General features: G+C 34.3%; 1 protein-coding gene across 1 annotated transcript; it reads left to right on the top strand.

Moving 5' to 3' along the window:
• The first annotated feature begins 7,954 nt into the window (after window positions 1-7,954).
• Window positions 7,955-24,426, top strand: LOC114292610 (ras-related protein RABA5c). Its single transcript, XM_028236602.2, has 2 exons — window positions 7,955-8,540; window positions 23,911-24,426. The coding sequence occupies exons 1-2, from the start codon at window positions 8,207-8,209 to the stop codon at window positions 24,219-24,221; spliced, it is 645 nt and encodes a 214-aa protein (XP_028092403.1). The 5' UTR covers window positions 7,955-8,206; the 3' UTR covers window positions 24,222-24,426.
• The last annotated feature ends 2,167 nt before the right edge of the window (window positions 24,427-26,593 follow it).

Raw genomic sequence — 26,593 nt, 5'->3', positions numbered from 1 at the left:
TGCATTCGCCAGTTGATAACATTAATTAGTTGAATTAAATTTATTAGTTACTCATTTTTTTACATTAATTATTTCTTGACATATATTAGTTGTTATTGTTTACTCATTATTTAAATTAATTGTTAATTCTTATATATTATTTTACTTACATTACTATAGATCATAATATTCCTAATGTTTATGCCGATATTGATGCATATACTATACAACATGAATATATTGATTCTTATTCTAATGTACCTAATATCTCTCTTCCAACAACTGAATCGTCATCTAGAGGCATGACTAGTATTATTTGTGATCATTTTGAAAAAAATATTTGTAAATAATCCTGATAGTACAATTACATTTAAAGCAAAATGTAAATATTGTACCCATTTACTTAGTGTTGCATTTGCAAGGGTATTAGTCATCTATAAAGCCATGCTAATAAACATTTACAAAGTCAACAACTTAATATCAGGAGTCAAATGCAATTAGGGGTTTCATCAACTAGTTATTTGCAAAGATTTTCATATGATCCTATACATGCACAAAATTCTGCAATTGATTATATTAAAAAGAACAACATTTTACTACTAGTGAATGTCCCGATTTTTTACAAATGGTTCATGAAAGTTTTGCACTGCAATATCAAAGTTTTTCAGGAAATACTACTATAAATAGGATTTTAAAGAAATTTGAAGATATTAAAAGTGAATTATTTGACATTTTCAAAAATTTGAATAGAAGAGTTTGTTTAACATCTAATCTGTGGTCAAATAATGGTTTAGAATATCAATGCATCACTGCACATTTTATTGATAATGATTGAAAATTAAATAAAAAAATTATTTTATTTAGATTAGTTGATCTTTCGTACACTAGTCATTCGCTTGGTGTAGAAATAAGAAATGTATTATATGAGTAGGCTTTACAAAATAAAATATTTACCATTAGTTTAGATAATGTAATATATTACAATCAGACTGTAACCCATTTGAAATCAATTTTATAATTATTTGTTGGTGGTGATTTATTTCATGTTCGTTATTGTGCCCATATTTTAAACTTGACTGTTAAAGAAACTATACATGTATAAAAGACTTTTGTAATGGTAATAAAAAATGTGGTTGTTACTATTATGTTTTCTGGTAAACGAATTTTGGAATATAGAAAAATTTGTCAACGAGAAGGTATGTTATTTCAAAAATTAATTTTATATATAGACAGCAGGTGAAATTTAACGTATAACATGTTAAAAAGAGCTTGTAAACAAAGAAAATCAATAGATTTATTTTTTCGCAACAATATCAATAGGAGTAGTACTAACTCCTACATAACTTAATTAGCACCAAGAAGCTTTATATAAAGATTTTCTAAAATTTTTTGATACTGCCACAAAATTATTTCCTTATATATATACATTCATACTTGATCATTTGTTTTACATATGTTAGTAGAAATAATGAAAGTTTTCGTAAAATATATAGTAATGAATATTATGTAACCATTATTACTGCAATGAAAGAAGAATTTGATAAATATTTTGATCTATTGCCTCATCTTTTAGGCTTAGCCATAATAATTGATCTTAGGTGTAAAAAAATTGGCTTATAAGAATTTTTAGAACATATTTTCACTGGTCAAAAATAATTTGCCCCTATTATGCAAACATGCGAAACATTATTTGAAGAAAACAAGATAACTGCATTTGCAAATACACCTATACACTACACTAGCAGCCTCTTCTCGGGGCGGAAGATTAAGTGTTTTTTCAGTAATGAAAAGTAGAAGAAAACATACAAGTATAAGTAGTTCTAAACTAAAACGTTATTTGAAAAGCTCGGTAGTGGATGATTTCAAAAATTTTGACATTTTGGATTGATGGAAACAAAATGAAACAATGTGGCCTGTGCTTTTACAGATGGCCCGTGATATACTAACCGTTCCTACTTTTACAGTTGCTTCAGAAATAACTTTAGTGCAGGTGGACGGGTGCTGAGTGATTACCACAGCAGGCTTTCTTCCCAAATGGTTGATGCACTAATGATGTCCAGAGATTATATGCATGAGCTTACGAAAAGATAAAATTATAGTGAAAATGAGAGAATTCAAAGCGATTTGGATGACATATCCTCGGGCAACACAAGTGAATTGTCTGCCTCCTCTGATGATTGATCAACAATTTATTTTTCACTATTTAATTTCGTTTATTTTTTGTATTAGATTATTGAGGTAGAGTATAATGTAAATGATTGGTAGGCTAGTAGATATCAACCTGATTGGGATGTACTCGACCTGTAGCGATGCAATTGCTCTACCATCATCAATAATTTACATCTATTTTATTTAATGATATACATTTTTGTAATATTTTATTTCATTTTGAAATAAAAATTATCCATTCAATAAATGTTATCTATTTAATTTAATGATTGTAATATTGAAAATTTCATTTTCAAAAAAATATAAGTCATACATAATTAAATTTAAATACCACCATACATGAAATATAACCAAACATCTCATTAATCTTAACTAAAATACTCTAGTACAACTTTTCTTTTGTTTTTTATCCCTCGTAAATAATCTATATACATAATATATTTATCGTTTATTTTTTGGAAAAGAAAAGGCCCGCCAAGCCTAGCCCCAGGCCCTAATCTGAGTGGGCTTGAGCCCTACTTTTTGGTCCGAGTTGGCCCGACCTAACGAAAAAGCGGGAACTTGCACGACCAGCTATAGGCTGACCCATACCTAGGCCGGGCCAAGCCGGGCCATATTTACACCCCTACTAAGAGGGAACAATTCTATAACATACCATAACCCTATTATAGAAAGGTGAATGTGTCAGATCTCAACCCGAACTGTTGCATCGATTCTCTCAAACTCAGTTTCTCACGCAGAGAAACACAAGAAATCAAATCTCTCTAGTCGGAGCGCACTCTCATCGAAACCCACCCCATCAGAGCCTACACCATCATTACCCCTGCTTGAAGAAACATCATCCTAAAGGTATGGAAACATAGAGCCAATATATATATATATATATATATATTTTAGATATTCAATATCAAACAAAATCGAATTTATTTGGAAACAAGTTTTTGAACATATATAATTTGCTTTGAGATATAATATCGAATAGCTTTTTTTGTTCAGAATTAGAATATGAAGAAATTAGAAAATTAAATGTTTGAAAACACTGTGCCGAGTATATAAAAATGTTTTAGAAACAAGTTTCCAAATAAATATAATTTGTTTGGTACTAAATTTCTGAATAAATTTTGTAAATCCATCCACCCAAAACAATGAAGATGAATTGAAAATCTACATTCTCTAAAGAAAAAGAAAAAGAAAGCTTGAAAAAGTCTTTTTCATTGTCCATTGTTGACTTCAATGTGAAATAAAATGCAAGAATGATGGATTCAAGGGAAAGAGGGTAGAGTGTGAAGACATAAAATGAAGTGAGAAGAGAATAGAGAATGGACGATTGAGATTGATTATGAGATGAAGTGTTCAAAACACTATGATTTACACTTTTTTCAATATCAAGTACTTTTTGATCATTTTGAATACGGATATAACGGTAATAAAAAATTCATTTAATTGGAGTGTCCAACTAATCTTTTGGCTTGCAAATCGAGTCATTCATAAATTCTTTTAATGTTGATCCTAAATAGGAAAAATTATGTGGTGTTCTTGGGGCAAATTCACATAGTGCCCCAACTTGTTATTGATTAGTTAAAGTTGTAAGACTTCGTACTTTTTGAGTGGTGATACATCCCCCTAATATATCACCCCTATTTTGATCTTTAATGAGGGGAGAGAGAGAGAGAGAGAGGGAGAGAGGGAGAGAGAGAAGAAGAAGAAGAATGATGAGAAGTGAAGAGTGGGGTCCATTCCACATCATTAGGATTGGATTAGGGGTGTTCAATTAGAACTCCTAAGCATTTTCTGTACTTTTTATTAGGATTGTAAGTGATAAGTGGTATGGAGTAATACCAAGACCACCAAATAATCACTCCCTAAATAGGAGTAAGTATGATTTAATTTAGTTTGATTTTGAAGCAAATCAAGAATAAATTATTACCTATGAAATTTGAAACCAAATCCAACCATAAGAATCTTGGAATTGAACCATGAAAGTGTGGTTTAGTTTGGATTAAAACCATGATATTTATAAACCTTGTCATTATTCATAATATGATCATAACATACTCAAATATCAAATAATATGTTATCATTTTACAAACAATAATTATGTAAAACTGGTTTTGTTATTATATAAGAGCACACTTGCAAGGTAAGATGGCTAATAACTTATGAATATATATAAGCTCAGGCTTTTTTCTAGTTCGAAATTGGGCTGGAGCATGTTGTTGGACATTTGTTGGTCCACCATGGAGCCCACATCGATAATTTGAACCGTTCATTGTACAAGACACATCAAATACTTCATCCCTACAAAAATTGCATTGATCGAATATCGATAGCTACTTGATTTACTCAAATTTCTGTCAATGGTTACGATTTTAAAAATAAATTGTTGAGAAAAATGTGATCTGATCAAGTGGTTTGATATCTGATCAACGTGATTTTTTTTAACAGAAATGAAATACTTAACGAGCCTTACACATTGAATAGTTTAGATCATCAAGACGAATCCAAAATAGACCGGACTAGACCGTCCAATTAGAATAACCAACTCGAGAGATTCTAGTCCCCCCACACACACAAATATATACATGTATGTATATATATATATATATATATATATGATACTAATAAGATCCTCGAGCGTCTATAATAAATAACAAATTATATAATATATATCTATATATTTGCATATCTAAATGGTCCGATTCAATTCTAAACCAAAACTATAACTATAAAATCACATATTGAACCATGAAATACGGTTCACCTATTTTCAGAACTAAGATCGAACAATGTATTGAGAAAATCAAATCAAATCGTGCAATTTGATCAGAATTGGATTGGTTTATGATTTTTAATTTTTTTTTTCTTAGTCCTAATCCTAAAGATGGCCTTTAAGAATAAAAAAATGACAATATATTCTTAATATTAATACAATTTAAACATATCCTGAAATAATTATATATATATTTTTTACACATTTAAATATACTACTAACAAATTTTAAAATTATTTTAAATTTTTTTCATAATTTAATGGGTATTTGGAGCTGGTTTTTTATTAATTTTTTTAGTAGACTTTTATTTGTAAATTTTTTTAAAAAACTTTACGTTTTTAGATTTTACTCCATTAAAGTTTTTAACTTACTAATTTTTTTTTTTATTTTTTATTTTTTATTTTTTTTTTACACAAGACAGCGTTAAAAAATAACAAAAATTCTAACATAATTTTTTGAAAAAAAAATACTAAAAGCTAAAATATTAACAAAATAAATAATAAATAATAGGGATAATTGCATCAATGATCCTCCTAATTTCCTCAAAGTTTCAATTTAGTCCTTGTACGTTGATTTTTGTCAATTTTGGTCCTTACACTTCCTATCTAGTTCCAGTTTGATCTTTTTTGCTATTGACCCTAAGATTTTAGTTATTATATTCTTGCCTCTTTCAAGTTTTGTTATATTAAGAAAATATCTTTTTATTTTATTTTATATTTTATCACACAATATTTATTTTGCGTTTCTCTGGTGACATTAATTCAAAAGGTTCATTTGGAGAGTTCCACCTGTAAGTTGTAAGGACAAATATAATTATTTGTGGTGTTTTCTTACTTATTTTCTACAATAGCTAATTACTTACATTTATCTAATAGTAGATGTTGAATTTCATATATAATTTCTAATTGATTTTGTTAAGATTTTTCTTAAGTTCTTTTAATAACCTGATTATTGTATTATTTTATGCAATTATTATTTGTAGTGAAATACTATTATTTAAATTATTTGATTTTTTTTTTCCAGTATATCGAATGCTCATATATTTATATTGACAAAACTGAAAAAATAGACTTTGATACTAATTCTAAACACACGTAATTTTACAAAACATTTATATTTTGTAGAGATTATATAATTATGCTAATAAGAAAATAGGGTCTTATAGTAATTAATAGAACTTCTGGGTTTATAATTTATTTCTATATTTCCTTGAAGGACTAAATTGATTTGGAACTAAGCCCTCCTTTGCGATGCAACTTATTGGCTAAAATAGCAAATAAGATAAAATATTATATTTAAACAACAATCATTTCATTTTTTGCTCTCACAATTATGAAATCAACTAAAAAAAACTAAAAATAATAAAAAACACAATTTTTTTTATTTTTATTTTTAACTAAGTTAATAATCCAATAGCCAAAAAATAAAACTAAAAAAACTTAGGGGTTGTTTGGGGTGTCCTAAATAAATGTACTTTTTGTCTTTTTGAACTAAAAAATTGATGAAGAAAATATGTTTGGGTTAACTTTTTGTCTTTTTGGGTTAACTTTTTGACTTTTTATGGAAAAATGTGTAATAAAAAATTGTAAAAATTGGTTTGTAGGAGAAGATTAGAATTGGGAGTTGTGCACCTGTAATTGTTGAGTTTTGGTGAATAGTGTTAACTTTTTAACTTTTTGAGTAATTTTTTGACTTTTTAACTTTTCCTGGACATGCCAAACTTGGCCTTATTCAAAACGAAGGCTGACACAATTAGAATTACATGACTAAAATGAATAAGATGGACTATAACTATAATTCAATTTGGCCTATTTTAGGAAGTATGTTAAAAGTTAGTTTTTAAATTTTTTTTTTTTTTGAAAAAACGTATAAAAAAATAAAGAGATGATGCGACAAAAGAAAAAAACAAAACTCAAAAAACCAATAAGTTGATTTTTAACCTACATGCAAAAAGGGGAAATTTATCCATAAATCTCATATAGGAGAATGTTGATCCATTTAGTCCTAAGAGTTTTCTTTTAAATTATTTAGTCATTTTTATTTTGAAAAGTTATATTTATTTGATTTGGTGCCGTTTGAATTTAAGTGAATGCCCTTTTGTGATCATTTTTTCAATTTTTTGATTCTTTTTTGGGATGATAATGGAATAGTGTGGTGTGAAATATTTTTTTTTTTTTTGGGAGATTGGTGACTGAAGTGTTGGTTGTCGGACGTGAAAATCTACATTTATATTAGTGTAGTTTTCTGGTATTACATTGAAGTGTTACATTAGAGTATTATGCTAGAAAAACTACACTAAGGAGTTTTTGTGTGTGATATTGATTGGAGTGTTACGCTTGAAAAAAATTTACTAAGAATTTTTTTTGAAATGTTACGTTGTTACGTTTAAGAAAAGTACTGTAATAACTTTTGTGTGCTATATTGATTAGAGTATTATATTTGGGAAAAATACACTAAGGAACTTTTTTGAAATGTTACGCTATTATGTTTCAGAAAAGTACACTAATAAAATATTTAGTATGTTATATTAGAGTATTATGTTTTTTGAGTGTTACATTTGTAAAAAATACACTAAGAAATTTTTGTATGTTACATTGATTGGAGTGCTACGTTTGAGAAAAATGCACTAAAGAATTTTTTTAGCATGTTACGTTAAAGTGTTATATATTTTTAGTATTATATTGGAGTATTATATTTGAGAAAAATATACTACGGAGTTTTTTTTAAAATGTTATGTTTAGTAATTTCAACATTATGAAAAAATCCACATTTATCCCTCAATACATAACACACACATTTATACTTGGCCTTTTATATAATTCATACTAGAATGAGATCTTTGGATTTATAAAGAAAAAAAAAAAAGACAAAATAGTTAGTAAGATTATTATTTAAAATTTATTGGTATTTGACCAAATAACATTTTTTAATGAGTAATGCAAGAGATCTCAAAATTTCTATTAAAATTTTTACCAAATATCTCACATCGAAACCTCTACAATATAGATCTCATATGGATCCCACAAATTTTAGGCTGTCTAACATTTTTATTTTTTAATTGTATGGCAAACGTATTGCCTCAACACCACTAAACAACTTCTCGTCAAACACAGCGCGAGAGTGCGTGACCATACCTCACGGGTCCACTATTAACGCACTCTGTCTCTTTGCCAGCCATTTTCCCTTCCTTCTTTACTTACTCCCTCTCTCTCTCTCCCTCCTCAGTCGTTCGTACCCAAATCTAGAACTGAAATCAAACACACTTCCTCTTTTTCTCTGTTTCTGTCAATGGATTCCTCAGATGACGAAGGAGAAGAGTACCTCTTCAAAGTAGTCATAATCGGAGACTCAGCAGTGGGCAAGTCCAATCTCTTGTCAAGGTACGCTCGAAACGAGTTCAACATGCACTCCAAGGCCACGATCGGAGTGGAGTTCCAGACTCAGAGCATGGACATCGACGGCAAGGAAGTCAAGGCCCAGATTTGGGACACCGCCGGCCAAGAACGCTTCCGTGCCGTCACCTCCGCCTACTACCGCGGCGCTGTCGGCGCCCTCATCGTGTACGACATCACCCGCCGCACCACCTTCGACAGTGTCGGCCGCTGGCTTGATGAGCTCAAAAGTAAGTCCTGCTTTTTACATAAATCCAACTCTTTCTTACTTTTTGTTTTTGTTTTTGTTTTTGATTGATGAGGAAATGAAATGTGGGGAAAAGGAAAGAATTGGAAATGGAATTTGGGTTTTTTAATTTTTATGTTTGATTTGGGTTGAATCATCAAACCCAAAATTCAAAATTTTTAATTAGTTAAGATGTAGTGATTCATAACTTGAGTGAGAAGCCAAGCATGGAATGATGTTTAAGTATTGTCTATGATTTGATAGGATTGGTATTCTTAATTTGAATTTTTTCCCTTAATGCTTGTCCTCTTCTTTAGTTGTTTTGTAATGGTATGGTTGGAGTTTTTTTAAAATGTATTGACATATTCGTCATAAAAGTACTCCTAATTTAAAATATATGAATAAGTTTTATCGGGCTCATTTACATCACATCAAGTTTAAATCTACGCTGTACGTTCAAATTTGGGCACTATTTTTGGATATTTTTGATGAGTTCGTAGCAATTTATCTTTGTGCTTGGATTTCTTGTTTATTTGGTTGATATAAGATAGTTTTAAGATGTTTTGGGTAAGTAGATCTGGCATGGATGCCAAAGAACTGTTTAGTGTTGCTGTGGCAAAAGCCACTTTTGCTTTTGCAATAGAGCAAATATGGCTGGCCCCAATCGCAAGGGTAAAATGAAAATCCAAAAAAGTATGCTGGTATGATTGCTATTCTTTCACCTTTTCTTGAAAGTTTGTCGGGCTAAAAGTACTTTTGGAGGGGGAGATGATTTTCAGTCGCTACTTTTTGAACCCAAATTTTGCTTCATTCAAAACCTGTTCTCATTTTTTAGTGAGTTATATTATATGGATCACTAGTAAATGATAAATATGGTTATTAGTATAGAAAATGGGCTTGCCTTTTCTTCTTTTTTATTTGGGTATGCCGCTCGGCAAGCAAGGAGCCAGGGAACCAAGTGGGCTGTGGTGATGTCAGAATTTGCACCTGTTTGTATCTATTTAGTGATCAGTTCACCTTCTCTTTTCTTCCAAGCAACTCCAAGTAATGCGTCCACATCCGACATCTTCCAGTCCGGGTTACCCATCTCCTTGGAGGGTGGGATATTTGTTTTGTTTTATTTTATTTTTGATGTTTTGTACATATTGCTTTCTCCAAACCTTGCTTTAGAGGGAGTCTTGAGCATTAGGTCACCTTATTTTTTTTTTTTGTTTTTGTGTGGATGTTTGTAATTTTGTAACTTGAAACAATATGATTGATTTCCTACATATCCTAGACTTTCTGCGGACAGTATTTACTTCTCTAACCATTACTTTAGAGAGAACCTATCAAAGTTCATAATGTCCTTGCAACCCATTTGCCAATATTGCTCTCAATTATGTAACAGCTTGAAAGCAAAAATTGTTTTCATCATAGTTGTCAAATTGAGATACCTATCATGTATTGTTTTTCTTTGCTTCTAAATTATGTATTGTAAGATTTTTTATACATATTTAAATGTAGGTAGAAAAATCAATATAAATGTAAAAAAAATCTTGAGAAAACAAAACACTAAACAATATATAATCATTAAAATTAAAAAAGTATGGCTACTTAAATTAAAGATATGCATGCATCAATACTTAATGTATATAAAAAGCAGAGCATAGTTAAAATATTTATGACAAAATATATAAACACTTGACTATGTTATTACCTTCAAAATTTTCTCATTCTTAATATAATTGTGTATTATGTTCTCATATCGTCTTTACTCACCATCTAAGTTTTAATATTTACTTTACAACTTTTGTTATCAAATTGCTTGTCTGTAGTAGAAAGTTTAATACTTTAACCGATGTACATAGGCAAAAATCAATGGCATAAGATACTTAATACCATCCAAGTAGATATTTGTCAAAAAAGTAGACAAAAATAAAAGAAAAAAAAATCCCTTCTCATCTAAAAAATATTATATTTTAATAAGATATTATTGAAAAATTTTGACAATATTAATTTACATAAAATAAGTTATTATTATTATTTTTTTTTTCCAAACTGCTAAAGAAATGTAGTATTCATGTATCGTTTGTATGGCTTCGTGTTTCTTGTATTGTATATTGCATCATGTATTATATATGTATCATACAATACATTTAACTTAATATATGTATTAATGATATGTATCTATTTGTCTATAAACTTATTGAATCATATGATATGTATTGTTAATAATAAGCTATGAAACATTGGTCTTCGACAAATATATCATATCCATACCAAACATTGGTACTTTTCATGGTATTTCTGCATATGTTAACACATGTAATTTTTTTTTCTTAATTTTTGTTGTACCCCAGAGATACTGGTATATACCCAAGCCATACCTAAGTGGGTATAGTATTTTTTTTCAATGAAAGGATGAACTTTGTTTTATTTGATTTGAATTTTTTTTTTTTTCATGTATATCATGGTTTTAAAATTAAGTTTATTTTTGTAAGTTATTTAATATGATGACATTTAATTTTGTTTATACATTAGTTTTGGTATTAAATGTGAATTGTAGGTTGTATCTTAACAAACTAAACCATTTAACTAGTTATTGCATTACTACAAATTTATAAAGCATGGACACTCCAAAATTAGTGCCGTGGCGGTGTCCGACACGTGGACACGCTGGGGACACGCCGGGAACACGTACGGGCTGATTTTTTTGTAAGGGACATGACGGGGACACATGTGTCCATATCGGGACATGGCGGGGCTCACTTTTTTTTTTGTTTTTTTTTTTCTTCTTTTGCCTCTCTTATTTAGTGCTTTTGTGAAGAATATTGTTGGATATTGAATGTTTTTCCCTTCTCGTCTTAGTTCTTGTTATCGTTTATTATGATTTTTTTGTGAATGGATGATCTATTAATTTGTGTAAATGTAGTGGTTATATTTATTGAATTAATGTTACTATGTTAGTGTTTGTTAATTTTGATTTAGGATGAATGTAATATGAATCTATATAACACATAAAAGTATATATAAAAAAAAAAATTCGCCGTGTCCTCCACTGTGTCTCGTGTCTCGTGTCCCGTGTCGGTGTCGGTGTCCATGCTTCATAGCTACAAATTAAAAATAAATATTTTGTTACGAATGTACCTAGTCATACCTGTACCTCACTTTTTTAAATTTTCCCGCATCGACGTACTTGTACGGTACTAGTCTATGAAGCACGGACACATCTCTGAAGGTAACGTATGGGTGTCAGACATGGATATACGTCGGACACGCGATGGACATGTGTCCCCTTTGTTTTTTTAATTTTTTGTAGCCGGACACTCTTGGACACGTTATGGACACGTTGAGAACTGAGAGAAATCCTAACCTAGGAGACAGAGAGAGAAACACTAACCCATTGAAGGCAGAGAGAGAAACTTGTTGAAGCCCTAGATCGAGGCTAGATCGAGGTATGTTCGTCCAATCTGTGTGTGTTCGACTCTCTTTCTCCCTTTGGTCGGTGCTCTCTGTTTTCATCTTCTGAGACTCTTTCTCTCCCTCTATTCGGTGCTCTCTATTCTTCGTTTCTTTCGTCTCTCTCTCTCTCTCTCTATTCGTTTCTCTTGTTCGACACTCTGTCTCCTTTTTTGTTCGACTCTCTTTCCTATTCGTGTTGCCATCTCTCTCCCTCTTTTATTCTTTATTATTTCTTCTTTTTTTTTTCCTACCTTTTTTGTTTTTAGTAATAAAAAACTTTTTTTTCCCCCCTCTTTTACTTTTTTCTATTTTTTTTAATATTCTTGTTTGCTAAACATTAAGATATAGAATAAATTATTTTTATTTGTAGAAAAAAAACAATAATTTGGGAATGATATTTGATATTAAAGTAAATAAAAAATAATAATAATATATATGTTTTAATTTTACATATAATAAATAAAAAAATTATATACATTGAACGTGTCCCAACGTGTTGTGTCTCCCATTTTTTTAAACTCATCACTATTTTTTACACTAATTATTACATTTCGTAAAATATTAGAAAATTCTGCGGGATGCATAACAACTGATTCTCTCCGATCAACTTCGTCTTTTCTAGCAGCACCAACCTCCGAAATCGACGGACCAGGATCAACATCACTAGCACCATCACCACCTCTGCGTACATCAAGCTCATACAAACTTAGATGACCTCTGTATTCATGAATAACTGAATCACTTTTCCCGAAATCTCCTAACAAGAAATCTCCTAACAAAAAATCTCTTCGCCTTTTCAATAAACTCATAGACATAGTCCGTGTCAAAATCGGAGTAGCTTCGGTTGGAGCACAATGCTAAACATCAACATTATCATTAGTATACTTTTTAGATAACACAGCAATAGATGGAGCCCTTATCTGCGAATCTTCTGATATTTTACTCGTAGAATACTTCAAATACCCCTTCATTTTGCAATAAGTAATACCCCTTTTAATGTTCGAATTTTCAATTTGATACTTCACCATTCATGGCACTTGTTTGTCGTTAATAGAACAATAACTATTCCCATAATAAACTAATTCGCACTGGTAGTCCACGGGGAAAATAAAGTACGCCTGCAAACTGTCATTACCATCTAACCTCCTATCATACACATTTACTCTGACCAACTCACTGGCGTTGGGTGCGCAAAGGGAGGAATATTTTACCAATATTTTATCAACCTTAATACTCTTTTGTTTGTATCTCAACCTGAACTAAGAAAATAAACGCAAGTTCAATACAAGTGAAATCACTTGCTGAAACACCTTCAACAACACCAGTTTTTATATCGTCCACCACCATTCATCTGAACATTACAAATAAAAATAGATAAATTTATAATTCTAAACAGTTTTAAAGTACATTTGATTCTTTAATGTAATTTTGCATTCTTTTTCACTAACAGTAGCAGCCACTAAATATATAACACCCTTCTGAATAGTTCCAACATTTCCTAATAGCGTATCTTTGTAGTCTGTCCAAACATCAACTGGGAAGAATCGGTCCACAACTTATATTCCGTAATGAATGTACTCCTTGTCCTTACCACCAACGAGCTTAAATCTTATTTTCTTTAGCATCCGAAACCTGTTGGACTGGCTAGGATCAACAATCCAAGTCTCAAGATTACCCTCACCAACTCAATAAATATCTTGTCAGGTGTGGGGACGGAATCTGACGGACTATTATCACTTATGACAAAAAATAATATGTAGTGGATCACATCTTCCTCTTTAGCCTCTTGTCCTAATTGAATATTTTCAATTAATTTTATACCCTTAACCACGATATTGTCTGATTGACGGTCACACCTTTTATTACCCAACTCAATATCATTTAGCAATCTCGCCACACCTTTATTATCAAATTTAACATCCCTTAATTGTTCATCGTACAGTTGCAACTTCCTTATTCCCCTCTTAGTCTTCTTAATATATCGGGGAATATTCTGAACATACTGTCTGTGAATGTAATCCCCCTTAAAAGGTGCACGACCACGGTGACTATACTTATATCTACTGGCCACTGATGTCCTTAATCTCTGGTACGCAAGGGGAGTTCGATATTGGTTGCTTACTACTCCTTTCATTTTTAATAGAACACTCCAAATCTTTTATACTGTAAATTTTTGTAGATTCTCTTACCTCTGCTAACCCTTCTATTCAGACACCTTAGTTTTGATATTAACGCCCTCTCTTCCTTGTACACTGGAACAAACTTCACCAGAGCTGACCGCCGGCTCTCTTCCCACAGTTCTATTTGCCACGTCAAAAAACGATCTACACACATTTGAGTGAACTGCCCATAATTGTCAGGATATTCTTCTAAGGAGTACAACATTGTATACCAATACAATCAACAAAAAAAGAAAGATAGAAAAGGAGGGACGAAATAATGTTCTAGAAAATGTCACCACAATAGCTATCCCACTGCAAAAGCATGTTCCTCTCTGCCATCAAATGTTTCTGGTACCATGTGACGACCCAATAAATTAAGTCAATGTCTAGTACATTAGAAAATTACCCGATGACTACACTTGGTTGCTAAAACTTGATAATTTACAAATAAATATATGAAGCAACTATATTTGTTAGATTGAACATTGAATGCTGAATCAATAAATATTGAGTTATAATTTATAAAATAAATATATAATAATATTTAAACAATTAGATATTAAAGAAATATTATAAATATGAGAAGTCTAGACATAAATCAATGAATTGAATGATGAATATATGGTGTAACAGGTAAGACACTTATCTCCATAGTAAGAGATTTGGGTCCAAGCCTCAGCATGATCTATGAATGTAGATTACATTATTGATTATGGAGATTACATTATTGATTATGCACGATTTATGATAATCCATGGATACATATACTGTATAAGTTAAAGCAGTGCTGTGAAAAGTGAGCTAAGGTAAAGGGGCTGAAGCGACATGAAGTGGAGAAGCGTGGCGCTTAAGCAAGAAAAGAGCTTGCCTCAAGCCTTGCCATGAGGTGGGGGCTTTTTTTTTTTTTTTTTTTTTTTTTTTTTTTTTTTTTTTTTTTGGTTGTGTGTGTGCTCGTGTGTATCCAAAATTATCTTTTGAGAATCTGGGCAGGTCAGCAACTGTTCTCTGTAGGTAGATCACCATATAAAGTTTGTCTTTTTGTTGGATTTTGATAATTGGGATGTTGGATTTTTATGTTTTTAATAAGGGCTAATTACACAGACTTCCCTTGATATTTTTGACAAATACACGGACCTCACTTGTTGTTCATGAAATTACACTGACCTCCGTTGCTTTAGCTAACAATATACACAAGCCTCCCCTCGGTTAAATTGTCATCATATTTTAACATTTAAATGCCGAAATTACCCTTGCAGATCTTGTAACCAACACTCTTTCACAACCAAACACCTACATCCCGTATTCTACCATTCCCATGGCCAAACACCTCTCTCTCCCCAGTGGTCATGACCTATGAAGCACGGACACCTCTCTGAGGGCTCTGTACCAGTGTCGGACACGTGTCGGACACACGGTGCACATGTGTCTGACACGCAGCAGAGAGTGTCCCCCTTTTTTTAAAATTTTTTTTACATCCGGACACGTTCTGGACATGCTATAGACACTTTCGGGGCACGTTCGGGGGTAATTTCACAATTTACGAAACTTTTTTGGGGGCGATTTGTAAATAAGTAAAATAGAGCAATATCTGCCCTAATTCGATTAGCACAGAATAGAAAGGGGGAACAGAAGAGAAAGGGAGAGAAAGAGAGGACCTGGTTGCTCGTTGGTCGTCGCTCTTCGTCGGTCGTCTCTTCTCGTTGGTCGTCGCTCCTCGTTGGTTGTCACTCGTGTCTCGTCATCGATTGTCACTCGTGTCTCATCGTCGCTCGTCGTTAAGGTACACATTGCTCTTCTCTATCTCCATCTCCATCTTCACTCGTGTCTCTTCTCGATCTCCATCTTGTCTATTCTTCTTCTTCTTCTCTTCATTTTCTTCATCTCCTCCCTTTCGTCTCTCCCTTTTCTGACTTTCTTTCTCTCTGTATTTTTGACTTCACTCTCTCTCTCCTCTATTGTTTCTCTTTTATATATTTTTCTTCTCTTTTTCTTGATTCAACGTTTCTCTCTCCCTCTCTTTTTTTTTCTTTTTTCTTTTTTTTATACTTATTTTTTGTTAAACTTAAAATTCATAAAATAAATTATTTTTATTTAAAAAAACTAATTTTTTATTAAATTTTTAAAAAAAATATGTTTATTAATTTTATTATTATTGTGATTGTATAAGAATTAATGATTTTAATTTTATTTTAGACATATAATAAATAAAAAAATTATATCTATTAAATGTGTCCCCAGCGTGTTGTGTCCCTTATTTTTTGGAAAATTACGTGTCCGCATGTCCCTGTCGTATTCGTGTCATGTTCTGTATCCATGTCCGTGCTACATAGGTCATGACTCATGTCACCATTATCAGATTCCAGCCGAAACAAGGTATGAGATCACAACTTCAGGTAAAGGTAATGAAATCTGAGTAGAATAACCTAGAATTAATCAAAAAGTGAACATGAATAGTGCGGAGATTGCATCTTTCAGCCGATGTTCCAGTGGCCATGTCCATGGAATGTAGAAAGGATGGGTTGTGAAGAATTAATGAATAGACCCACCCACTTCTGTATTGTGTGTATTCGTATGTGTGTGTGTATATATATAAGTTCATGTTGTCACTATTTGAGAAATTTATCAATTAATAGGAAAATTTATGGGAAAGGAAATGAACCATTGATACTTGCTAGGCTGGTGGAGATGTTTTTGAAAATTTGTGTGTTTGGGAGCTGGAGGAGGTTATGGTTGTGTTGTGGTTGGAGTATAAGAAGTGACCAAATGTTGGGTCTCAATTACTGTTATAGAGAGAGAGAGAGAGAGAGAGAGAGAGAGAGACACGCGCGCGCGGAGAACATACGGTACCCACCATCATATACACATTTTGGGTCTTCATCTCTATATATATACATAACCCACCACCATTATATATACACACCAACATCGCCCATTGGTATAGGAAGTTACCCACAATGTAGACAAATTCAGCCATGGCCACTGTCAATTGTGGGTTTTCTTTGTTTGGCCTGAAGTTGGGGGACAATAATAAATGAGTAATTACAACTGAATTTCTTATAAGGGTAAAATAGTAAGTTTACCATTTTTGTTGCTTAACATCACTGGAAAATTCTGGCAACAGAGGTCAGTGTATATTCAGAAATCATAGGGGAGGCCACTGTGATTGTCAAATACCTCAGGGTAATTAACCCTTTTAATATGGTTCTTGGAAATATTGAAGTTCTTGTCCAGACTAAGGCCTCGTTTGGGAACAGGCTAATTTAGTAACTTTTTGGCTATTTGGCTAAAAAGGTAAGTAAAAAAAACTTGTATGTTTGGGATGACTTTTTGGCTAATTACGAAAAGATGTGCAAAAAGTAGAGAGAAAAGAGAATTTTTGACTTTTTGGTATGAGTTGTTGGCTTTTTGGCTAATTTAGTAACTTTTTGACTAATTGGCTAAAATAGCCTCTTGCCAAACGAGGCCTAATTATTTTTTAAGAAATATCTTTGCCTTGTCTCATCTTGCCTCGCCTCATCACCTCGCGCTTAGGCTGTAGGAGGTTATTTCACCTCAGTTCGTTTTTTGCCTATCAACTAGCTCCGAAAATGAATGGCGCTTAAGTGCGCGACCTATACCCCGGCCGTTCAACAAGAAAACTTTATTAGCCATGCATCGACAACCCATGGGCAAGGCAAGCCGCAAACACGCCTTGCATTGGCCACACATTCGGCTGATGAAGGTCAGACTCTGGCTTGGCTTCACTGAAGAAGCCCAAAGTCACATTCCTTGCAAGGCCATTAGCATTTTGACGACATTGGACACTGTGGATACAAAAAGTTTAAAAAATTAAAATTTAAAATTCTGTAACAATTTATGTATTATTGATTGTTGTATTTTGATGTTGTATTACAAGATTGTTGTGTATATTGATTTTTTTGTTATGTTTACAATGATCAAATATATAGAAGAGAAGAAGGTAGTAGGTGAAGTGGTAGGGGATGAAGTGGAGGTGGTAGTGGTAGGTTAGGTGAGGAGGTGAGTGTGTGTGGTAGGTAGTAGTGGGTTAGGTTTAGTGGGTTTAACAGCCCCCCTCAAACTCAAGGAGGTTAGACACAAACCAACTTGAGTTTGGAGAGAGTTACAAAACAGAAAAATAAACTGATAAATAAAATAAAACAGGATAGGAGACACGGTATGGTCGTGTCAGACCGTTGTAGCAGACAGTTTACGGGGTCATGTCGGACCGTTGTAGCAGACACTGTGTGGTCGTGTCAGACCGATGTAGAAGACAGTTTACGGGGTCATGTCGGACCGTTGTAGCAGGACAGTTTACGGGGTCATGTCGGACCGTTGTAGAAGACAGTTTATGGGGTCATGTCGGACCGTTGTAGAAGGACAGTTTACGGGGTCATGTCGGACCGGTGTAGAAGACAGTTTACGAGGTCATGTCGGACCGATGTAGAAGACAGTTTACGGGGTCATGTCGGACCGATGTAGCAGACACTGTGTGGTCGTGTCAGACCGATGTAGAAGACAGTTTACGGGGTCATGTCGGACCGTTGTAGCAGGACAGTTTACGGGGTCATGTCGGACCGTTGTAGAAGACAGTTTATGGGGTCATGTCGGACCGTTGTAGAAGGACAGTTTACGGGGTCATGTCGGACCGGTGTAGCAGAGGTTGTGGTGGTGCACAGTGCGCCATGAGCGACTTATACATGATACTGTGTATAACCCCCCCTCAAACTCAAATAGGTGTGAAGATAGAAACCTATTTGTGGTTGAAACAAAGGGATTGATAAAGCTGACCGGTGTAGAAGACACTGTATGAGTGTGTATATAGGCTGCCCAAAAAATATACATGGATGTAGATATCGAGCCCTCAAAAGGCGTGCCCTCAAAAGGGGTGTCATCAAAAGGCGTGCCCAATTCATCAAAAGGTGTGCCAGATATGATGGCGAGGCACGTGAGTGCCTTGGCTGGCGTGCCCGTTTGTCTGGCGTCAAGAGGCGCGCGATGCGCGTGGCTGCCTCGGCTATATAACCAAGACTGAACCTGAGGCTGAGGCAGAGGCTGTGCAAACCAGTTTGAAACCTCTGAATTTTGGCAGTCTGAAACACTCTGTAAACCCTGCGCTGAAACACTGAGCAACCCAAAACATGGCCTCTTCTTCCCGTCCAGCTACCCAGAACCTGCTCACGCTCTTTCCAGAACTGAACGAGCCCACAAGAGAAATAACTGGTGCGGTGGCCAGTGAACCTCAACCAAACACCTCTGGTTTTGCTCCATTGAACTTTCCGATGCGGTCGGTGGAGCAAAAAATGGCGGTGCAAACTGATATTGAGGCTAATCAGTATACTCTGAAGTCATGCGTGGAAACTATGACGGCGGTCACAAATTTGTCGAACCGGCTGCAGAGTAGGACAAATGAGGTGCAGCAAGTAAACTCCCAGCTGGCTCTGCTCCAACGCATGTATAAGGATGCGCGAGCAGAGATAAGCGTGCTAAGGGCGGAAAATAAGGAACTGAAGCGGAAGGCCACCGTGATGTTCCGATTTGGAGGGCCGCCATATGCTGCAGTGGAAGAGTATGGGGGAGTGAACGTGCTCGGCGGCGTGGAAAACACGGAGGCAGCACCGTCAATGACTGCCCAGGACGGAGGCAAGAAGAAGAGACCGGCGGCAGAGTAGAGAAGAAAAATCCCACTGTGCCGATTTGTGTTGGTTTGGTTTTGTTTTTTTTTTTTTTGTTTTTTTTTTTGTTTTTTTTGTTTTTTTTGTTTTTTTTTTTTGTGGTGTAAAATGGTGATCGGGGTGAGCCTCGACCTGAATAAAATAAGTTGGTGTGCAGTTCGTCTTCTTCCTTTTTTTTTTTTTTTTTTTGTTTTTTTTTTTTTTGTTTTTTTGTGCAAAGAAATAACAAGGGAAAAAAGATGAAAAATAAAGAGAAAGAGAAATAAAAAAGAAGAAAGAATTAGAAGAGATGTGAAATCAAAACGAGAGAGTGAGGGAAAAAAGAGAGGGATTCACGTGGGTGCTTGGCCCACAGTGTTGTGAAAATAAATAAATAAAATAAAAGAAAGAAAGAAAGTGGAGTGCAAAAGGGGGACACTGGCAGTGGAAAAACAGGAGGGTATTGATTAAAGGTACCAGTCGGTGGCTCACATGCCGTGTGTAATGGGTGGGTGTATTGAGTGGTGTCTGCCATGTGCATGAAAAGAGATATAGATATATAATATAGATATAATAAAGAAAGTGGAAGCACATGGTGTCAAAAAAAAAGAGAGCTATACGAAGAAGGTGGTGCCACCTGCTACTGGTACAGGCCTTCAACAACATGGGATGCTCTTCAGAGGCGATTGAAAATATTTATAGATTATGAAGTGAGAGAGGGTGAAATCCGCAAGCTCGTGGTCGATACCACCTCCCATGTTAAGAAGAAGGTTTCTCATGCCGTGTCTCGTCTTTCTCTCTGCAAACTGAGATGGAGGTTCCAGTTGATGGAGAAGGGGATTCAGAAGCTTGATTTCAAGGCTGGTGGAATGGCCAAGCGCATTGACCCGGGCACTGAGTCTCCGAGTTGCCGACCCAGATGTAGGCAAACTTGTAATTCCTTCCCTTAATCTGGCTAGTTTTGGAAGATCCGTGAGTCCCACACCGACTCATACAGAACCCATCTACGGTGACATCGGAGGCAGTCAACTCAACGTTGACGGCGTGGATTTCATCGGCCGTGGATGCCAGCTGTTTGATCTGTTTCTCAGTGAGCGACTTTCCGAGCGAGTAGTGAAATGACGAAATCGGAGATAATGGCTCGTTGGGTGGGATTGAACCAAATGAGGTTAATTGAGATTTTGCCAGAGAGAAGAGGACCATGGTGGTATTGAAGGAGATTCGTCTGATCTTGAACCAACTCAGTGAGTTTTTCTTGCTGCGAAAGAGATATGGAAGAGAGAGACAACAAAGAAAAGTTGTAGAATTAAACGGGATGATACAAGAGAAGCCATTTTCTGACCTTGAACAGAAAATGATTTTAGAGTTGGGGAGAGAGAATTAGAAAATTTGGGTTTGTCCGGCGGACGGCCAAGGTGAGGCTGCCGCCCGCCGGTGAAGCGGAATCACTAAGTTCTTAACCTTGCTCTGATACCATGTAACAATTTATGTATTATTGATTGTTGTATTTTGATGTTGTATTACAAGATTGTTGTGTATATTGATTTTTTTGTTATGTTTACAATGATCAAATATATAGAAGAGAAGAAGGTAGTAGGTGAAGTGGTAGGGGATGAAGTGGAGGTGGTAGTGGTAGGTTAGGTGAGGAGGTGAGTGTGTGTGGTAGGTAGTAGTGGGTTAGGTTTAGTGGGTTTAACAAATTCTAATGTGAGATAATTTAGCACAATTGGCATTCATATATGATACTACAACCATCACGAGTTGCAATTCTAACATTTTTCTTTCATACAAAATTGGTTCAATGGTTTAGATTTGGCCTAATAACCTTGAGGTTATAGGTTTAAGTCTTGGGACCACCACTTTGTGTATTATGCCAAAGGTTTGGTGTGAATTCATTCTTTTCCCTTCCAAACACACATTAATGTGTACTAATTGGGCCTTTTTTTTTTTTTTTTAAACAAAAGCCAAATTCTATAAAAAAAACAAAAGTAGACCAACTTCAATATTTCAAATATAAATCAATAATGTATAAAAAATGCCATTTAAATACAAAAATTGGGATCCGAAAACTCAAAAATTTTAAAAATTGAGTATTTCTTTTTCAATTTCCATAAAAGCGGCTAATCATTACATTTTTATAACTTGAGTAATCCAAATACTCACACAAATGGCCCACAGTACCAAAATAGCCACAAATTTTCAAATCTCTGGCTTGTGCCTTCAAGATATTACTTTTGAATAAATTTGAATCAATTTAGTGTATCGGACCGAAGTATGCCATACTTGTCACAAATTGCATGATTTTTCTGTGGTTATTGCTTCTGTTGATTTACCCTAGATACATTAAAATTACTTGGTGTAGTGAACTGAATCATGTGGCAAGTATTCTGAATTGTTCGATTCGGATTAGCATCAGCATACTACTTTAAAATTAAAAAGTAACTCAAAATTAAACCTAAACATAGTTAAACATTGTCCAAGGTGTTCTCCATATGAAATCCCAAATTTGCCATTGGTCTTTTTTGCATAATTTTATTAGTTACTTATAGGAATTTGATCATACGCACATTAAACAAGAAATATTTTTTAAGATTAAGCGTCTACTTTGCTCCTTTTCCGATTTTACTCTGGGTATTGTGTTTGGTTTGAGTTTTCTGGATTAAGTTTTTTGAAAACTGAGTTTTTTAATTTTCGTGTTTTTTTGTTTTTAGTGAATATTTTTAAAATTTTAAACATTTTTTTTACTTTTTTAGATGCACCTTACTTAGATGTGTCTAAAAAGTAAAAAATTGTGAAAAAAATATTTTAAAAAATTAAGAAATACATAAAAATACAAAAAATGTACTAAATTTTTGTATTTTTTTTGTATTTTTGGTATTTAGTGAATTTTTAAAAGATTTTTTTTACAATTTTTTTACTTTTTAGGTGTATTTATGTTAGGTGTGTCTAAAAAGTAAAAAATTTGTATAAAATATTAAAAAAATTCAGTAAAAACAAAAAAACACGGAAAATAAGAGTGTAGAATTTTCTGAAAACTGTTTTTAAAAAATGGGAACCAAGCAAAGTGAATGGTAGTTTGTCAAAAGACTATGTTTCAGGTTTTGTGCTGTGTGGGTTCTAATATTGTATGTGTTAGTTCATTGTTTTCTTCTGACCTTCATGTATAAAGGACAGCTTTATTGATTGTTGGTCTATTAGCATGGCCTCATTGTGGTTGAACAACATAAATTGTTTTGTTCTGTTTGTATTATATTTATGCAATTTATATTCTATTGTTTTTGATGTACACACTTGCCCTGCTGTGATATAAATTGATTACGCCAAATCGGACATGGTTCTTCTATAAGAATATCTATTTTATACTATATAACTACACATACACAAGTGTAGTCTCTGGTATGGAGAATGAACATCGGTCTTCTCTTAAGGAATTAGGGGCTGCTAGTTGTTGACATATTAAACCAACGAGGCTAGCCCATTTTCCAAGAATCTTTTATGGCTATTTGTTGGATTTCTTTCATAGTTGAATGTCCAAATTGAGGCAAGTTCTCTTGATATTTGTAATTTACTTCCAATCAATTGACAAAAGAAAAAAGTCGTTGAGAAATTAAATTTTAATTGATAGTTCAATCACCAGAGCTACAACTAATTCTATCCCACATTACAAATAGTATTAGTAACATATCAGGGCTCAAAATACTATTTAAGAACACAAACAATCCAAATGTTTAGAAAATGCAGCAAGATATTGTGATGTTCACTAGAGTTCGTAAATATCCCCGTTGTATTCTTGTACTTCTTGTATTAATAAAGCGCCTTTCTTATGATCCTCTGGCATTATATTAGCCAGCATATAGGTGGAACTAACTATAATTGGGTATCAATAGCAACTGATTGAGCAGGAAATAAATGTTGCATAGTTTCCCCATATAGGGTGAACTATCTGATCTCCATACAGGGGATTTTCCAAGGAGATTTTCAAATATATTTAGGTACATTTTTTTTTTTTACAATTTTATGTAAGCAAAACATGTGCTTGTTTTCTCTGTTGTTTATCATCCTTTCAAAATGATTTGGATTTGGATTTCTCACAATTGAAAGTACGATGAACATTATGCAGCTCATTCTGATACAACCGTGGCAAGGATGTTGGTTGGGAACAAATGTGATTTGGACAACATCAGGGATGTAAGTGTGGAAGAAGGCAAGAGCCTTGCAGAAGCCGAAGGATTGTTCTTTATTGAGACATCTGCCCTGGATTCCACGAACGTTAGAGGAGCTTTTGAGATTGTTATCAGGGAGATCTATAGTAATGTCAGTCGAAAAGTTTTGAATTCAGATTCGTACAAAGCTGAGTTGTCTGTCAATAGGGTAAGCCTCGTAAAAGATGGAGCTGATGGATCAAAGCAAGCTTCATGTTGTTTGAGATGAGACCGTTGCTGTTTTTTAATTTTAGAAAAGCTGTCAAGGACTTTCTCAAATGTACTTGATTTGTTTTACCTGAATATTTCCAGAGTGGTTCTTTATTCATAAAATAAGATAATCGATTTGATTTTATTTTTTTAGTGTTCTGGACTGTAATAAACCTATATGTATTAATTTGATATAGTGAAGCTTACAAATGTTCGTAATTTAATGTACTCGTAGTTTTTCCAACTGACAGAAGTTTAATAGGAAAAGAGGGTATATGAAGAGCTTCTGAACTAGGAAGACTTTGAAAGAAATTGACTTTACCATAACCGAGAATAGGAATTGAAGTACCATCAGCAATAGAGATAAATTTTGAATTAACATGTGATGTGAAATCCAATAATTAGTCTGGATTATTGGTCATATGATCTATAGCACTAGAATCAATGACCCAAGTATGGTGATTCGAAGCTGAAGAGAGGAAAGCACAGACATCAACTGCAACTTGAGTAGAGGAAGCATAGTAACAGGAAGCAAGATTTGAGGAAATAGGTTCAGAAGGTGAAGTTTCTGATTTATTCATTTGTTGGAGAAGCCGAGTGCGTTGTCCAATTGAAGTAGAGGTACCTGCAGTCACAATATTGGCTTTGGAAAATGTCTCGTAGCTCAAATTTTGTGGCTCAAAAGTGGCTCAAATGGCCAAAACGACGTCGTTTTGGCCATATTTATGTTGTTCTGTACTCAAAACGACGTCGTTTTGGCCATTTGAGCCACTTTTGAGCCACAAAATTTGAGCTACGTAGCATTGTCGATTGGCTTTATCGAGTTGAGGCTTCAAATGGGGATGAAGAATCGAGCATGTATCTCAAGTTTCAGTTTATTACAATAACTACATCAAACAGATTGTCATTGACCTTTAGAAAAACCCTGACCTCTACCAATAACATATTTTATGTCACCACGTTTCTTGTCTATCACAAACGCATGTATGTAAGCCAAGTCAAAATATGGCTTAGAATCAGGGACAAACTTAGATTCAGCAACAATTTTTTCTAGTTTCTTCATTCTGAATATGAGAAGAAACTGTAGTAAAAGAAGGCAAATCAATACTCATTAGGATTAGACTTCAAGGACTCGTACTCAGGTTTCAAACCAGTAATTAACTGGAATATCTTGTATCTTCTGCACATTTCAAGAGAATTTTAGGACAATATAAGGCTAGTTCATCCCACTTACCTTTCATTCGTCCAAGATGCTCACTAAGGGTTTATCACCTTCAATGACTTTGGCAATATCTAGTTTCAATTAGAAAGTCCGTGCAACATTGTTTTTGGTTACCATATATGCATACTGAATCCCGCACTAGATGAAAGTCGGTCAGAGCTCTGCAATTGAATGGATTATCCAGGAACTGAGAACTTGCAACACAGAACACCTTCAAAGCTGTTCGGCCGAGGTTGGCCGAAAAACCCCTCTGGCGTGGGAATGAGTGATCGGAGAAGATAAAAAAACTCTCTCCAGGTGTCGAGAGAGGAAAGGAAAGAGTGTATTCATTTGTGATTAAGTGAGTAGAGTTGTCATGAGATGAGTTCCATACTTTCAATGTGAAGAGAGTGAGGCTTATATAGAAGACTTTGCTTGTTGCCCAAGATAGTTTCATGGAGTTTTGGTGCTTTAAGGCTTCCTTAGCATTGCTCAAGGTAGGGGACCACCAGGTAGTTGATGATGGATCCATGTGCTTATTATAACCATGCATATAATAGATCACATTGCCTTAGTTAATTGTTTTCGTGATTCTAGGAGGAGGGGACCAACTAAGGTGACAACCTTCATATTCATGCATTCATAGCTTCCACACTGTTCCCTCAGCTCGATACCGTTGTGCCTCGGCTCGGCCTTTTGTAAGACTATTTGTAGAGATAGGTTGGCCCATTTGGATATCTTTTTATGGGCTTGGCCCACTTTCGTTCGGATGATGGGTTCAGCCCATCAATTCAGTCCATGGATTAAGTCTAGCAGCTCGGCCCAGCCCAACATCACGGCTTGGACTGGCCTTTCCACTACGAGTTGGGCCCAAGTGCTTAAGGACATGGAAAGACTGCTCTTTATAGAGATGGGCTTAATTGGCTGGCCTACACATTCATTTGACCCACTTGGATTTGGGCTTAGTGGATTGGATCGGCCCAAGGCTTGGATCCGACCCGTTTATATTTTGCCCCTTCATTTGCCCTCCAGCTCGCGTTAAGGTTCCCCTTGGGAGGAGCTACTGTTCAATGTCCCAACCGTCGCGTCACTTCGGTTTTGCTCCATCTTAGCCTTGGTGGTGGTTCGATCCTGACACACGTGCTCTGCATGCGTCCTTTCATGGTGACATATGGCAACATGGTATTGGT

This window comes from Camellia sinensis, chromosome 7, assembly GCF_055761805.1.
Source record: "Camellia sinensis isolate YWXY chromosome 7, ASM5576180v1, whole genome shotgun sequence".
Taxonomy (NCBI): Eukaryota; Viridiplantae; Streptophyta; class Magnoliopsida; order Ericales; family Theaceae; genus Camellia; species Camellia sinensis.
Note: the sequence above shows the minus strand (reverse complement) of the source record. Positions and strands in the feature narration are given on the sequence as shown.

Coding starts and splice junctions, on each gene's coding strand:
- LOC114292610 (XM_028236602.2), top strand. CDS start 8,207: ATGGATTCCTCAGATGACGAAGGAGAAGAGTACCTCTTCAAAGTAGTC. Junction 8,541..23,910: donor CTGGCTTGATGAGCTCAAAA/GTAAGTCCTGCT, acceptor AACATTATGCAG/CTCATTCTGATACAACCGTG.